At 41.2% G+C, this 17,238-nt stretch overlaps 1 protein-coding gene across 7 annotated transcripts in view; it reads left to right on the top strand.

Annotated features, from left to right (window-relative positions):
• The window catches only part of astn1 (astrotactin 1), a 272,558-nt gene that overhangs the window by 60,057 nt on the left and 195,263 nt on the right, over positions 1-17,238 (top strand). For 4 of the 7 annotated variants that reach the window (XM_061693363.1, XM_061693362.1, XM_061693359.1 and 1 more), the window contains exons 3-5: positions 8,928-9,184; positions 9,364-9,506; positions 11,306-11,452. In XM_061693363.1, the coding sequence (XP_061549347.1) occupies positions 8,928-9,184; positions 9,364-9,506; positions 11,306-11,452 (547 nt within the window). The remainder of the gene's footprint in view (positions 1-8,927; positions 9,185-9,363; positions 9,507-11,305; positions 11,453-17,238) is intronic. The other 3 variants (XM_061693365.1, XM_061693361.1, XM_061693360.1) reach the window with 1 other exon arrangement.

Genomic DNA, 17,238 nt, shown 5'->3' with positions numbered 1-17,238 from the left:
TTCAGAACATCACGGTTCTGTGGGGCTTATTTGTACATGCAGGTGTGTAGGTAAACTAGTAATGTTTTATTATTGTTAAGAAATATAAAATGTAAATTTCACTTTAAGAGTTAAGAGAAATGTTACATCCTGAGGGAAACAAATACCAACATTTCTCACTTTGGTAAAGAACAAAATGATTGCAAGTTCAACAGACCACAGTGAGATTCTTAGAATAAAATAAAGCGTACTAAAAGCCCTATTTTCGTGAGGGGTGTATACCTGCCATGGAGAGTGGCACAACTGTGCGCTAGGTGCGGGTTAGACCGGTGTTGGTAATTTCGTAGAGCAGTCCAGCCTGGCAGATCTGGGAGTGGGTGGGCTGCACCGCTGTGGGTGTGTTTACAGCAGACTTTATTTGCCGCCAGTCAAAGTGGCTCTTCTCATTCCCTTTAAATATGGTGCAACGACAGTCTTGACAGAGACGTCTCTGTGCGGAAGAGGACAATGCGTAATCACAGCGATCTGTGTGTGAGTGGAGCATTGTCAGTGCTGTTGGCCGGTGTGGCAATAGACAAAATGAGCTAGTACTCTTATTAAATACAGAATGAGCTTGTGATAACCACTGGTGACTTAAATATCCGCGGACCTCAGTATCTGTCTTCCTGTCCCCCAGTCAAATTCAACAAAACCGCGTTACACCTGCTGTCTACCTTGCGCCAGTATTCAGATCTCATTTGAGCAGGTGTAAGTTGAGACCAACTTTCTGCCACCAAAATTGTCACTCCACTGGGCACATCTCCAAGGACACAGCCTTGCGCCGCAACGCCCTGCTTGGCGCAGACTGGTCTACCAAATTGGCAAACACGCGCAGAGAGCCTTGAAAATGAGAATCTGCCGAAAATAGAGCCCTAAGAGTTTATATTTAAGTTTACATTTTCAATACCTCCTTGTCTATGCAATGTGCATTGCTACTACCTCCCTGTCCTCTTGGTTTTACACACACACACGCAACACTAACAACCATGAGGTTACATGTAACGGATGGTCATTGTGACACAGCTCAGTTCATGTAAAATTGATATTGATGTTGTGATGCTCCTAAAACCGTTGCTACCATTGATCGCGTAAACCTTAAATCAATGTGACCCTGGCCACTTGTAAAGCAGAAGCCTGAATCCCTTCTGCCAGAGCAGCTCTGTTTATAAAAAAACATCCGACCGAGACACACCAATCCATAGCCTCCCCAGCTTCTCAACTCTAGTTCAACCCCTAACGTATGTCTACAAACGGAGACAGATTCATTCAGTGAGGTCGGTGGGTCATGAAAAAAAATGAGCACCAAGCAACATCTCATGCTTATTTGAAAATCAGACCAGAATTGTTTTGTGTACCCATGGTTATGTTCCTGTGGTTATAGCGATACTCTTTAGATATGTGGCTTAATCTCTCAACCAAGAGATGTAATAAGAGTCATCAATTTCCCTATGGTAATTGAATATCATGGCTTGATGCAAATTTTTCTTGCAATCCACCATACATTTTGTTCTGTAGCATTTGTAGAAACATGATGAATTGCTACTGCACCTTCTATGCCACCAAGTGCGTTAGTCACACCTGAACAAGTACAAAAATGGGTTTTGCAGTTGTGGAACTTGTTGTGGAACTTTGAAAATTAAAGCAACCTGGAACCAGTTTAACATTTGTGCAGTGTAAGGCGCAGAATATGCATGAACCAACCAAGTGTTTAGAATACATTTTGGACCTGCAGATACAGCAAAATGAAATAAAATTAACATGATTTAAATGTTGTGCAGAAATACACATAGGTTTGTAACTATGTCATTACTGTAATATTTGATGGCTTGTTTATGGCATTGAATTGCAACACATTTCTTGGGAATAGGGATGATAAAAATTGTCATAGATAATCGTTCTACAGAACAAATTTTAAAAGAGGCGCACTTTACTTTTTAGTCTTTAAACATACATTTTGATATTTTCTGCCATTAATCATAATTTATTTAATACAGAAACTCTTACAAGACAGCTGGTAAATGGGGCTCTGACTTTGACATTTGTTCAATGTTAAAATGCGCACTGGCTCGTGAAGTCTGCGGTAATGATAATCATTAGTATAGTTCAAAATCATTTCATTGTGGATGTTCAATTTTATACTTTGACAACCATGGGATTAAGCATTGAGTGTACGCAGCAACTCTTTCTCAGTCAAATGCTGGCGAAATATAGGATGCAATCGATCTGCAGCTTCACAATGAAAATAAACGTTATATCCATAAAGTAACCATTTCCTGTTGATCTTGAGATTGATGGTCCAGCTCTACTACAATGTCTGCTCTGTTAGACTGAAAAAGGCCATGTGTCCTCTCTTCAGGAGTGTTCGTCATAAGGAGTCGGTACCATTATAACATCATGCTTATCCGTTAGTAAGTAGATTACAGGGCTAGAGCAATGGCGTGGTTTGATGTGTGGTTGAGTTTTATTGGTTCTGTTAGATACAAACCACTTAGTCCTCACTTTGATTTCAAGTAATGTCAGACATTAAACAGTTTTTCTACATCACCTCTTTCAGCCCTCTCTACGCATGAGTGGTAATTTCGGCTGATAGGGCTCAATCGATCTGAAATATAATTCAATTTTAGTCATAGACGACTGGAACATTGACTTCAGTCATGTCGGTTTAAACGTAGGCTATGCGCGAAGAGATGCAATCTTAAAATTCTATTTATAATTGTTTGTTGTTGACACCTCCTCAATGAGCCTTATCATGGCGGAGGGGCTGAGAGAGCAGCTCAACTGTTATTATGATGAAGGGAATTAAACATTAACTAACATTATCTTAAGCATTGCGAATGCAAACGACCAAACACAAGTGAATTGCCTTCCCTTATTATGTCATCGGAAATTATTTTTATTCAAGTTTATTGAATCACCTCAGCGTGCAAGAATGGCTCGGAACAATAAGAGGCCCCTTAAGTTTGAACTTTGGTAAATGTTTCACCCTCACACAGTTGGTGACTTTCTGGGTGCACTGTATGTACTGTATGTGTATCCACAAATAGATGTGCCATAGCAACAAACAAATAAGATGTGGTTATACTGGTCTACGGAAACCTATTCACTTTGGCATGTAACGATTATAGCCACAAGCTATGAAACACCATCAACCAAACTGTGAACAACGAACAAATTCAGGGTCAGCAGGGTTTAACTAATGCATGTCTGATTTTGACAACCAACTGCACCCTATACACTGGAAAGGTAAATCTACCCCAACCCCAGGAGAGCTGGAGTTTTTTGACAGAAAATGTTTGGATTTTGATGACTCCAATTTAATGTCCAAAAAGTGCTAATACATTAGGGATTTAGAAGTACAGTCTCTACTTCCTCTGGCTATAATGTCTTCTTGATTCTAGAACAAATCGAACAAATTATGTTGCTATTTCCTAATTACTTTTGAGAAAATTTGGCCACAATACCTTTAAAAGCTGGCGGACAGCTATGTCATTATTAAAAGGAACGAATGAAAACCGTTGAGTAATTTCTGAATACAAAAGCCAGCCATCTCCACGTTAGGCTCCATTATTTCAGTTACCAGAGGTGGGACCAAGCCATTGCTTTGCAAGCCATGGAACTATGATTGCTCACAAAGCTAGCTGCTAATGCTAACGAAAACAAGCTTAAGCGCAATTCCCACAATGCAGTATGGATTTTTTTGTTGTTGCAATAATTAACGTCCTTATTGTTGCATTAAAGGTCGTTGTCATTTCTGTGTCTGTTAACAGTAGTTCTTGGAATGTTTCCCTTATTTAGCTGTCACATTTAATGTTGATTTATGTTCTACAATAAATAAAACCATTATTTTAGGTTGTGTGTGAAAGAATGACCTCATGGTCAATTTCTCTATCAGAGCGTGGCCGACAGAGCATTAACTGAGAGAACTGTAGTAAAACAGTAAGTGGCACCACACATAGCGATAGAAAGAGAAAAGCTACAAATTGTTGGTTTGGTCAAAATCTTTTCAAGTCCAAGTGAAGTCACGAGTCATTGCTGTTCATGTCCAAGTCGAGTTGCAAGTCTTCAACATATTGTGGAGTCTAAACTCATCAAATTCATGAGTCAAGTCTGACTTGTGTCCAAGTCATGTGACTCGAGTCCACACCTCTGCCAGTGACCTTTAAGACGTCAGTCCCATTCTCTGCCTGCATTGCGCCAGTAAACAACAGCGGCCAATTGTGGAACTAACAGATTTTGTCAGCAGCAGTTGAAGTAAAAATGGAAACTATTTTTAGGCACCTTGTTCTGTCCCGACGGTCTTTTTAATCCGATATCCGTTATATCGGGGTCCGTATTATCGAGGTTCCACTTTACTATGTATCGTATAAATGCTATTAATGTGTCCATCCCAAAAGTGCACATGCAGTCAGCAACTATTTATTTTCCGGGACGTTTTCTAGAGTGTACTTTCTATTCAACTGTGTATATATATATGGATTCAGTTTTTTGTATTTTTTAAATGTCTAATATTTTATTTAGTTTGAGTTGAATTTGTGTTGTATCTCTACTGGCCAGAGTGAGACTACACTTTTTAATTTATATTCTCAACCTCCTCTGTTTTAGAAAACACCCGATGCTTCTTTCAGTGTTACCACACTATGTGTAATGCTAGACCTTTCAAAGATGTCCACTTTGCAACACGTTTTTCAATTAACATTTTGTCTAAACAAAACTCTGTGTGTGTGTGTGTGTGTGTGTGTGTGTGTGTGTGTGCGTATGTGTCCTGTTTGGCTGTTAGGTCAAGCATAAAGGAGGATCTGTATCCCTTTTATGCCGGAAGAGTTTTACTGTGTCACAGTGGACTTTTTAAGGTGGCGCTGTGTTTTTTTGTTTGTTTTTTTTTAGTATTTTAATGGATATTTATTGAGAGAGTCAATTAGTGGAACAGAACAAGGTTTCGAGAGGGGAGTGAGAAAAGAATACAATAAGACCAAGCCACTCACTGTAAACAAGATGAGGAAAGTAAATCATTATTAACCTAGGACAATGACATATTAGATATGAGTGTTGTATGGGGCAGTAAGCGCTACACCCAATGAGGGTGGACAAGAGAGGACAGGGCAAGGACATGAAGGGGGAGCATGCAGGACAAGGGTCGTGAACCCGGCTGTACAACTGAAGTGTGGTGGGAGTGGCTATGTATGTTATAAACGTCTATAGGACCAGAGTGTAAGTGAAGGGGATTCACCAGCCTCATCCTGTATGCCTTTTTTTTTTATTTATTTTTTTTTATTATTCTTTTTTTATAAATACAACCTCTGCCATGATAAAGCAACCACCCAGTTTGCCAATCATTTGCCCATCTTGCTCACATGCTTGCTTGTCCAGTTGTTTTGGTCTTCTACCATCACATCACAGGTAATCCCGTTTCATCATTTACAAATACTGTATTGTCCTTCTTACACGCCATTAAGAACTACTGTAAGAACCATGGAAATGTCTTACAATTTATTTGAAAGTGAAATTATTACTACATAATTTTGTTTTCAAGTGTTTAACACATTGCTGCATTTCAGTGTGAGGAAGTTCTTTGACTTTCAAATTACTTTTTAATAATTATAAAACAAATTATTGGCCTACATTTGACTACTGAGCTGCAGATTTACTGCATAACAGTGTCATTTGTTATGTCCTTGACTATGCAGGTTAAACAAACAAATTATGCAAATAGGCCAATAGCTTTTGTCAGTATAAATGATTCACCCACAGAAATCTCAATATTTCAACACAATATAACTATATCCATTATTTTGTTTATCTCCCTGCAACCTTAATGGAACAAACCCACATTTCACATTGACATTTGATGAATATATTTATTTGTACTAATCCGAAGATTCGTATCCTTCAAAGACTTCAAAAGTAATGCTGAAATTACTGGGCAATGCAGTACAGAAATCCAAGTATTTGTGTGTGATTTTCTTGCTTTTAATATATTCATGAGACAATTCCAATGCACTCCAAGACAGGCACATTTAGCTCCCAACCTCTATTTGCAAACTGGATGGTCTGATTTTCAGTTTTCCTTTGGTTATTACATCAGGCACAGTTATTTAATTAACTGTACGCTTATTTCATTAACGACTGTGGCTTTTATGCCATGTTAACTCCTTTCTCATTTTAGGAGGAAGTAGCTTGGCGCCACGGGTTCACGGTTTGAGTCCTACAGTGGAAAAAATCAGCGAAGCCCCACATACAGTGTTCGCAGTTCCACATTCGAGAATTTGCCGATTTGCAGATGTTTTGTGTTTGCATCAAGTATACCTATTGGAATTTTCAAACCAATTTTGAACTTTCTGACCATTATTACAAAAGGTATATATACAGTATGTTAGGCACAGCACTGCTGATCACCAAAAGAACATCATACATACAGACCTACAGTGAAGCATGGTAGTGGCAGCATCGTGCTTGGGGATGTTTTTCTGCAGCTGGTACTGGGGCCTTAGTCAAGATGGACGGAATTATGAACAGTTCCAAACACGAGTCAGTATTAGCACAAAACCTTCAAGTTTCTACCATCCATCCATCCATTTTCCGAGCCACTTATCCTCAAGGGTCGCAGGGGTGCTGGAGCCTAACCCAGCTAACATTGGGCAGGAGGCGGGGAACACCCTCAACTGGTTGCCAGCCAATCGCTAGACTAACTAGAGCATCTTTTTTTGTGGTTAATCAGCGGCACTTCAAATGGTGTCAGGGGTGTACTGACTCCCATTTAACTACAGTTTGAATGTGATCGGTTAATTCTGAACACAGCCATATTCCAGTTCTAAGAGGGTGTGCACACTTTTGCAACCACCTTATCTCAGTTGTTTGTTGTTATTTTCCCCTCTCGCTTATAATCATTTAATGGTGGTAAATACAAGTTCAATATATCCATCCATCCATTTTACATACCACTTTTCCTCACTAGGGTCGCAGGGGTGCCGGAGCTTATCCCAGCTATCTTTGGGCGAAAGGCGAGGTACACCCTGAAGTGGTTGCTGGAGCCTATCCCAGCTGAACTGGTTGCCAGCCAATCCCAGGTCAACTCCACCATTAATCTTCCCATCCTTTGCGCATTCCCAAATTTCTGCCATTTGTGTGGAACAGCTGCAGATTGTTCAGTTTCAAGAACGGCCTTATGTCATTAAAATCAGAGACAAAAGGAGACAAAATGAATGTGACCTGACCCAATCATCTCGTATCAGCTTCTGCTGGAATACGTGTGAGCGAATAATGATTACTGTTGACTTCTGTCTCTTGCTTCTGCTTGCTGTGAGCTGAGCAATATTACATGTGACTTCTTTTTCTTTTACAGCTTTTTTTTGTGTTGCTGACATGTGCCATCCATCACGTTGCACCATCGTGTCGCAGGCTCGGGGGGAGAATAGCTACATTATCGTATTGTATTGTATAAATGAAATTGCCGTAATTAATGTAGAACTTTAAAGTGCAAAATTCATTCATTCATACTTCAAAAAGTAGGAGATATTGAAATGTTGAACATTTTTAAGTTGGAATGGTTTGAATCGGTTCACAAATGGAATCGATTTGAGGTGCATTTGACACATTTCGCCATTAATTTAGGAATTGTATGATGGCAAATGAGGAATTCTTCTTAATAGGTGGATACATGTGAAAGTAGTTGACGTTCAAAAGCACTCATCTACTTGCGCATACATGGAAGAGAGAAAAGCGAAGGCTTTTTAGGGTGGGCGGTGTGATTGGTGTGTGTGCTGTTCAAAGCAAAAATGAGAAGAGCGAATGATCATTTATTTCACAGACTGACGAAGTAAGAGACAGATAAGTCGTTTGTCTTTACATCACACATCTGCTGTCTGCATAATTTTTACTCTTACGTATTTAGGAACTTTTCCAACGTGACTTTTCAAACAAAGCAACAAATCTAGCAACCGTGCATACCATGTAGCTGTTAACAGCTGATATTTACATAATTACATGTCGCATTTCATTTCAAACTGGGTGGCACATTTGGTTGGCGTTTCTACCTCACAGTCAAAAGGAACAAATCTTAGGTCAGGTTTTGTTGTTGTGTGGAGTTTGCATGTTTTTCCCGTGCTTGCGTTGGCTTTCAGGTACTCCGACTTCCTCACACATACAAAAAACATCAATGGGAAGCCAATTAAAGACTAGATTGCAAACTGTGAACGTATAAATGCTTGTTTGTTTGTGTGTGCGCTGTGACAGGCTGCCAACCAATGTGTGCCTCACCTTTTTTCAGATGGGATGGGCTCCAGTTCACACGTAATCCTGAACAGGATAAGTGGTAGACTCATGGATGGACAGTTCCACTTTTCTCCAGCTAACTGGTAGAATGTCAGTGCCAAGTTGTGGGTTGGAATTGGAAAGAATCGGTCATTCTTGTGCACGAGACGACCATATGGGCAACAGTTTAAGGGTATCATGGTTTTGGTAATCTGTCACCGTTTAATGATGTAGGAGAGAAAATATTTGTAGTGAAAGAATCACAGCTTTAAGAATGTGAGAGATTGACCTCAGAACTTTGAGTCAAGGTACAGCTTGGATAAAATGAACCAATCTTTGGGGATAAGTAGTTGAATAAATCTTCTTAACACCCGGCTGACATTGTCTCGTAAATGTGTGAACTTCATCTTTGAGCATTAATATATTTCCCCTAAGGTTAAATGGCCATATACTGTATGACGAGTAGAATGGGTCCAAATCTCTAAATGCAGTAGGTGTGTTTAGCCACTTGCGTTCACAATTGCATTTCAAATTGTGTTTCTGGTGTCATTGCTTTGATGTTGTTGTTTTAATTAGCAACATTCTCTGACGTTTCCTGCCTTTGACTTATCCTCTTTGTCTTCCGTCTCTGATTTTCTGCCATTTTTCTCCTTCTCCCACAGGGTGGGATGATTGCCCTTCTGCTGTCCATCCTGTGTCTGGTCCTCATCCTCTACACCCGCAGACGCTGGTGTAAACGCCGCCGGATCCCTCAGCCTCAGAAGAGTGCCAGCGCTGAGGCAGCTAATGAGATCCATTATATCCCCTCAGTGCTGATGGGAGGCCAGGCCCGAGAGAGCTTGAGGAACTCCCGGGGTCATGGGCCAAACTCCAGTGGTACCCTCAGTATCCGAGAGACTCCAATTCTGGATGGGTACAAGTAGGGTTTGGACATATGATGGGAGGTTGAACATTGAACTATTGTAATGAGCACCACATACAGTAATTGGGGACAGAATATTCACTATGTCATTGAAAAATGACCCCGTTGAATAAGTTATTGTGATTCATGCAATACAAAATGACTAAACACTCATTATATCCCATGATAAACGCCAGGTACGAGTATGACATCACAGACCTGCGTCACCATCTGCAGCGAGAGTGCATGAATGGAGGCGAGGAATTTGCAAGTCAAGTCAGCCGTACCCTGGACTCCCTGCAGGGATGCAATGACAAGAATAATATGGACCTGACTCCTGGTAAGTTGACCAAAACAAAAGGACACCAAATACAGTACATTTACATTTAGTTCAGAATACACATACTGTACATGTATTTTACTGAGAAATAAGTTGCAGGATGAGCCAAGCAGTAAGAAAGATCGAAATCTCTGTATCAGGTGTCCACCCATGCAGCCATTTTCGACCACTTCCTGTCCAAGAAAAACAAATCCCATTCTCGCTGATTGTGGGTGGAAGTGGGTCCACCCCAGGATGTGGTCACCAGTCTAGCTATCACAGGACACATATAGACAGACACCCATTCATATTCACATCCATGCCAATAGTCACGGAGCGGGAAATCCATGTATGTATGCGTATGTATCAGATGCTGTCATTTAAGTGAATTGTTTCACATTACCAAATAAAAGGTCAGGTTAGAGCATCTTCTTAACACTGCCCTTGAAAGTCTAGTGAACATTTTGTTCAACTGTTTTAAAAAAAAAAAAATGGTCCTATGTTACCGAACATTTTACCCCGTATGAGCCAGTTGGTGTGTCAACCTTTGAATCACTTCTTAAAACTAGGGGTGGGAATCAAAAACCGGTGCTGACTTAGATCACCGTCCAATTGACCGATTCCATTGGAATTGTACACTTTCAACAATGTCGGTTCTCCTTAACGATGCGGTCATAACATCACTTCGGGCGGCGTCGCCACCATGTACCTCTTGACGCTGGCCCACTCGGTCCAGCAGTACAAATTTCTAAGTCACCCAAAAGATTTCGCCTACAAGACAATGGCACATAAGCGCATTTTTGGACCAAAATACCTTTATTACGATATATCTCGACAGACGTTATGATGACAAAAAGAAAAAACGTGACACAGACTTGACAGGAAATGGGTGTTAGCCTCAAGTTGATAGCCAAAGCTAACGCCGGCAGCGGGGCCATGGAATAGCGGAGACAAAGCGACAGCGGCACAAAGTGAAACTTAATTTCCAGATTGTCATGTCCAAACATTCGCGGACAACAACTATGTGGTAACGAGAGCTTTATTCATCGTAAAAGTAAGAAAACGCGCTCCAAGACATGACACTTTACGGGACTGTGTCGTTGTCATTATCTCGTAACACTTGTCGGAATACGGCATACGGCCGGCGTGTGTCAATAATTGGTATCGTATTCTATAAAGTGTTTCTTTATATCTATGGTGTAAATAACCCTAAAAATGATTGACATGAAAACGGTCAGTGACGCTAAAACGTTTTGGGAACGTTGCCTTTGTATAAGAAGTACTGTATATTTTATAGTGTATTATTCGTTTCTGTATTTATTTATTTCAAGGCTAGCCCTTTGTGATGCATCATCTAATTTTCACACGTCCCCAAAGCATGCATGGTGGTCTAAATTGCCCGTAGGTGTGCATGTGAGTGTGAATAGTTGTTTGTCTATATGTCCTGTATGATATTAAAATTGGTTTGATGATCTGAAACATTATGATTGATCTAGAAATCAGGAAATTGTCACAGCACTCCACCTCTGTTGCTGCCACTTTGTCATTTTTTTGTACCTATTTTCCTGTCTCCCACAATATATACTGTAGAGTTAAAAGAGTGTATTTTCCCACTTTTTCAAGAATCTGGGATTTCATTTGAAGTGAAAATAATTATTTCCTTTTCATATGAAATTCTTCAACTAGGAAAGCCTCATTCATATTAACAACGTCCTTTTCAAGAGTGTCCTGGCCAGGATAAAAAGTAGCCATAAATTCATACCTCTCTGCTGTGTGCATTTCTTTATTTTCAGTTTAATATTTGTTTTTTTCCTCCACAGTGAGTGATACAAAGCTGGCCCTAATGAACAAATATAAAGACAACATCATTGCCACCAGTCCAATTGACAGTAACCACCAGCAGAACACCTTGCTTCCACACAACACCTCCACCAGCCAGCGCAAACGTCTCTCCAGCAGCAATCGCGGTGAGTCACTCTCTCCCACTCATTTCCCGTTTGACAGAGAGAAGAAAATACCTTCATTTTAACACCACCATTCACCCACAAGCAATGTGGTTTTGCTGTTGCATTGTTATAATCATACTGTGTTGCTGTTGCTGTCTGTTTTTTTCAAAACAAAACAAAAAGAGGAATAGGTTTTTAAAACTTTTTAATTTTATATTCAGTGCAATGCCCCCCAAAATATCCACCAATAGCTTTGTTGTTATAAGGAGGTGTTGTTAGGATTCCCACATAGTTTCTAGGCAGGACACGCCCTGCTGCAACACGATTGGCTCCTGCATTGCGAGAAAGGCACGTTACACAGATGTAATGAGATGAGCATCCCAGACATGTACCGCATTTGTACGAAATAAAAACAAAGAAGTTTGGTATGGTTTGGTTTAGGGCTACGGTTGGGGGTTAAGGCAGTTTAGGATGGGTTAAGGTTAGGGTTAGTGGGAAACATATTAACGCCATCCCTTTTAAGTCACGTACTTCTTTTCAGTTGGGCATGTTCTACATGGATACAGCAGTCAATCATAGTGCAGCGGCACGTGTCTTGGAGGCAGTAATATTGGAGCAGGGCGTGTCCTGCCTAGAAACTATGTGGGAATCCTAATCGGCATATTATGCACTCTACCCTTTTCTGACTAAAGACCATGGTCTTATATTTGGATGTGCTGATTCTCATCCCAACCACTTTCCCCGGGCCACGACCAAGTGGCCCGGGGAAAGGGGTTAACAACGTCCGCCACCGGCGCTGTGAACCTGCAGGGCGCCGGTGGAAATTCAGCTACTGTGGGTCGAAGTCGAAGAAGAGGTGGAAAGCGGGTTCTTCGGCAGCAAGAGGAGAGGAAAGCACAGAGCCTAGAACTGAATGTGGGTACTTTGAATGTTGGGACTATGACAGGAAAATCTCGGGAGTCGGTTGACATGATGATTAGGAGAAAGGTTGATATATTGTGTGTCCAGGAGAGCAGGTGGAAAGGCAGTAAGGCTAGAAGTTTAGGAGCAGGGTTTAAATTATTTTACCACGGTGTAGATGGGAAGAGAAATGGAGTCGGAGTTATTTTAAAAGAAGAGTTGGCTAAGAATGTCTTGGAGGTGGAAAGAGTATCAGATCGAGTGATGAGGCCGAAACTTGAAATTAAGGGTGTTGTGTATATGCAAATGGCTGTAGTGAACACTTTTTCCAGAAGAGGCAGGAACATAGGGTGACCTACAAGAGCGGAGGTAGAAGCACGCAGGTGCTATTACATCTTGTGCAGACGATGTCATCTGAAGGAGGTTACCGACTGTAAGGTAGTGGTAGGGGAGAGTGTGGCTAGACAGCATAGGATGGCGGTGTGTATGATGACTCTGGTGGTGGGGAGGAAGATGAGGAAGACAAAGGCAGAGCCTTGTATGCAAAACTTAGTAATAGTTAAGTTCATGGGTGGTTTTCAAATAACAACACTGGAATTTTCATTCACTGGACTATGACGTCATACATCTATTTATTTTTTAACAGTACAAGGAGTCATTAATCGAATCTGATTTGTTAATCACTGTGGACGTACGCAAGAATAACAAGTGGGGATATACACCCCGAGTCCGAGCGCTAATATATATTAGTTGTCATCTTTTCTGGAGATGTCACAGAGACATCATGGTGAGAGCACAAGCAATATTTTGGTCTCCTGGGTCCCGGAGTCACCATGACCCATCAGCCTTGGCAGTCTCGACAACGTTTCCGCCAGTGATATAGGCCGTTCACCGACAGAAAGTCTCTAATCAAGCCAAACAAAGAAGAACATCCAAACGGAAATACAGTCTGGAAAGAGAACTAAAGCAGTCTCATATGGAATCATTCACCTTCGCACAATAATTCCTCAACAGGAAAGAAGCTTCTTCTCGAGCCTTCTACAGGGTATTCCACTCATTTTTAAGCCTCTGTATCCAGTTGCCTCTGGAAGATTTATTTGCTTTGCTTTGAAACTATGTTTCAAGCTCACTTATTTATTTTTGTTCACAAGATAATAGCTCTCCCAGGCTCCTGTAATGAACCAACTCCTTTTGGCGCCCCACTGTTCTTTCACAAACTAGTAAAAAGTATTTCTGAAAAGAACTAACCGCCTCAGTGACCATCAAAAGTGCTGTTCTGTGTTCTAATTTTTCTACTGCTTTGCCAATGTTTGGAAATGGCAATATACTTTGACCCAGTTTTAAGTGCTTTAAAAGCTTTCTGAATTTAACTTGAAATATCTGCTGCTCCCATAGGCTGCAGTAGATATGAAATGACAGGTACAATTTTTTTTTCAGAGAGCAGATCTTGTGAATTGGATTTAAAGACGTTGAAGTAACAGGTCTTGTTACATTTCCATGTTACTCTCATCGCTGAAGTTGGATTAAAAACATGGGATTTTATCGTTATCGATATCAACCATTCATCCACTGTGCTATACATCACAGCATATATTTTGCAGTAACCAGGTATTAGGCAAATACAGGGGGTCCTTGGTTTACGATGATTCCGACCAAGGGTGGGTCGGAATGCATTACATTTGCTCCATTACATTTACACAAGTAGCATTCTGGACAAATTTTACTTAATTTTACAGAGTAGTTTTAATGCATCATACGTTTTACTTGAATATTTTTGTGAAGAAGAAATGGTACTTTTACTCCATTAGAGTTGAGCAGTCACCTTATCGTGGTGGAGGGGTTTGCGTGTCACGCTGATTCTAAAGAAAAAGCAAAGCAAAGCAAATTTATTTATATAGCGCATTTCATACACAAGTTAACTCAATGTGCTTTACATGATTAAAAGCATTTAAAAACAAAGAAAAAAACAGCTTATCAACATTTAAAATGAAGAGAAAAATAAATAAAATAAAAATACAATAAAAACAGTGTACAGTGCAAGAAATTCCATTAAAAAGTGGAAATGCTCTAAAAAGCATGGGCAAAAAGAAATGTTTTTAACCTGGACATAAAAACATTCACACTTGGGGCTGACGTCACTTCTGTTGGCAACTTATTCCATTTGTGTGCAGCATAATAGCTAAATGCTGCTTCACCGTGTTTGTGTTGGACTCTGTGCTCCACTATTTGACCTGAGTCTCTCGATCTCAGGGCCCTAGTGGGTTTATATTCCATTAGCATTTCATTCATGTATTCAGGACCTAAACCGTTTAGTGATTTATAGACCATTAGCAGAACTTTAAAATCTATTCTAAAGCTGACTGGAAGCCAGTGTAAGGACTTTAGAATTGGAGTAATATGCTCTGACCTCTTTGTTCTGGTCAGAACCCGAACTGCAGCATTCTGAATGAGCTGCAGTTGTTTAATGCTCTTTTTAGGGAGTCCAGTCAAAAGACCATTACAATAGTCAAGTCTACTTTAGATAAAAGCATGGATGAGCTTCTCCTGGTCTGCTTGACACATGCAAACCTTCACTCTGGATATGTTCTCCAGATCTTGCGGAAGTGGAATGCAGCTTTGGTGGTCACTGAGACAGAAACTCAGGCATGGGAGGAGTTTGGTAAGGCCATGGAGAACGACTTCCAGACGTCTTCGAGGAAATTCTGGTCCACCATCCGGCGTCTCAGCAGGGGGAAGCAGTGCACCATCAACAATGTGTATGGTGGGGATGGGGCGCTGCTCACCTCGACTCGGGATGTTGTGTGTCAGTGTCACTACACCCTCGGCAGGTTCCTCAAGGGTGCATGGGAGTTCGCCCAACCAGACTACATGTTTTTTGTGGACTTGGATAAGGCGTTCGACCTTGTCCCTCTGGGAATCCTGGGGGGGGGGGTACTTCGGGAGTATGTGGTACCGAACCCCCTTATACGGGCTGTTCGGTCCCTGTACGATCAGTGTCAGAGTTTGGTCCACATTGCCGGCAGTAAGTCGGATTCGTTTCCGGTGAGGGTTGGACTCCGCCAAGGCTGCCCTTTGTCACCGATTCTGTTAATAATTTTTATGGACGGAATTTCTAGGCGCAGCCGAGGCGTAGAGGGGGGTCCGGTTTGGTGGCCTCAGTATTCCATCTCTGCTTTTTGCAGATGATGTGGTTCTGTTGGCTTCATGAAGCTGTGATCTCCAAGTCTCACTGGAGCGGTTCACAGCCGAGTGTGAAGCGGTTGGGATGAGAATCAGCACCTCTAAATCTGAGACCATGGTCCTCAGTCGGAAAAGGGTGGAGTGCCCTCTCCAGGTCTGGGATGAGATCCTACCCTAAGTGGAGGAGTTCAAGTATCTTGTGGTCTTACTCACGAGTGAGGGAAGAATGGAACGGGAGATCAACAGGCGGATCGGTGCAGTGTCTGCAGTGATGCGGGGTTCGTATTGGTCCGTTGTGCTAAGCCAAAAGGCGAAGCTCTCAATTTACCCTCCCTGTTGAGGTGTTCCGGGAATGTCCCACTGGGAGGAGACCCTGGTGATGACCCAGGACACGCTGGAGAGACTATGTCTCCCGGCTGGCCTTTGAACGCATCGGGGTGCCCCCGGAGAGGGAAGTCTGGGTTTCACTGCTCTACTGCCCCCGCGAGCTGACCTCGAATAAGAGGAAGAAAATGGATGGATGGAAATCCAACAATTTTGCCATGCAACGGACTCTTAATTTGTGACCGCCCAAACTTGGATATTTCAGCCCACACTTGAGAAGACACCTTGCAGTAAGTTGCAGATGTTGTTGTTGTTGTTTTGGCTGTGCAACAGTCGCTCTATTTTTTTTTTGGTCAGAAGTGACTGTAAGACATGCGTCTTTGGGGTACGTTCTGTCATCTCATTCTCTCTCACTTGTTCTCGCTGTAATCGCTCTCTCTTGCGCGCGTGCACACACATGTACGCACACGCACATTCACACTCACTGTCAATAAGTCTGGTTAACAAACAGCTTCTTCATTCAGTCATTTCATTGAATAAAGCAAAAAAAAAAAATGTTTTTCTTGAAGTTTTAAGTTTTTGCACGTTAATTTGTCCTGCCTATTGAGATCATCCACTCACTCATCAGTCTCACACAGGATTGAGAATGTATATTTCTATGCATAATGGAGAAAAACAAGGATGTTTTTACTTTGGAAAAGCACAAAATATTGCAAAAGAAGGAAAGACAACAGTGGACATTTTCAAAAAATCCTTGTACTGGCTAATAATTCATGTGTTACTCGGATAGCCAATAGGTTCTTTCCAAGCACGATATAAGGTTTTGTTCGGCAAATGCATCATGTTAAGACAGGAGCGGTGAAAAAGCCACTAATGAGTAGTAAGCTTGTCTTTGAAGCTGCTGGTGCCTCTGAGCAGGGGTTCTCAAACTTTCTGGGACCGGGGACCCCTTACGGGGGAAAAATGTTTCATGATCCTAATGCCAATAAACAGAACTATCATGTTCACTCCTAAATTCCATGAGAACTATCTATTTTTTTAAAACTTTATAAATAAAATTATCATGACTTGTTTACTTGAACCACATCAATTGAATTAAATTCAATATTTAGCTAGTCTGTACCCCAGTAACAGCATGACTGCGAACAGAGAGGATTTAGTTTACAAAAAAAGCACAGTCAATGTTGACGGCTTTGAAAATTCTTCGGCACTTTTTGCAAATGTTTTTTTTTTTTTTTTTTTTTTTACTGAAAGCAACAAGCGGCTTTAATTCGCGCTGAGCAATAGACAACATGAGCAGAATCATTTCTATATCATTTTCTGTATGACAAGAAATAGGACAGTGGAAGGCAATCACAGAGTAAATCACACTAAATATTGCCAAAGACATGGTGCCTATTTAT

The sequence above is a fragment of the Phycodurus eques genome, chromosome 13, assembly GCF_024500275.1.
Source record: "Phycodurus eques isolate BA_2022a chromosome 13, UOR_Pequ_1.1, whole genome shotgun sequence".
Taxonomy (NCBI): domain Eukaryota; kingdom Metazoa; phylum Chordata; class Actinopteri; order Syngnathiformes; family Syngnathidae; genus Phycodurus; species Phycodurus eques.
This window is presented reverse-complemented; position numbering and strand designations above follow the sequence as displayed.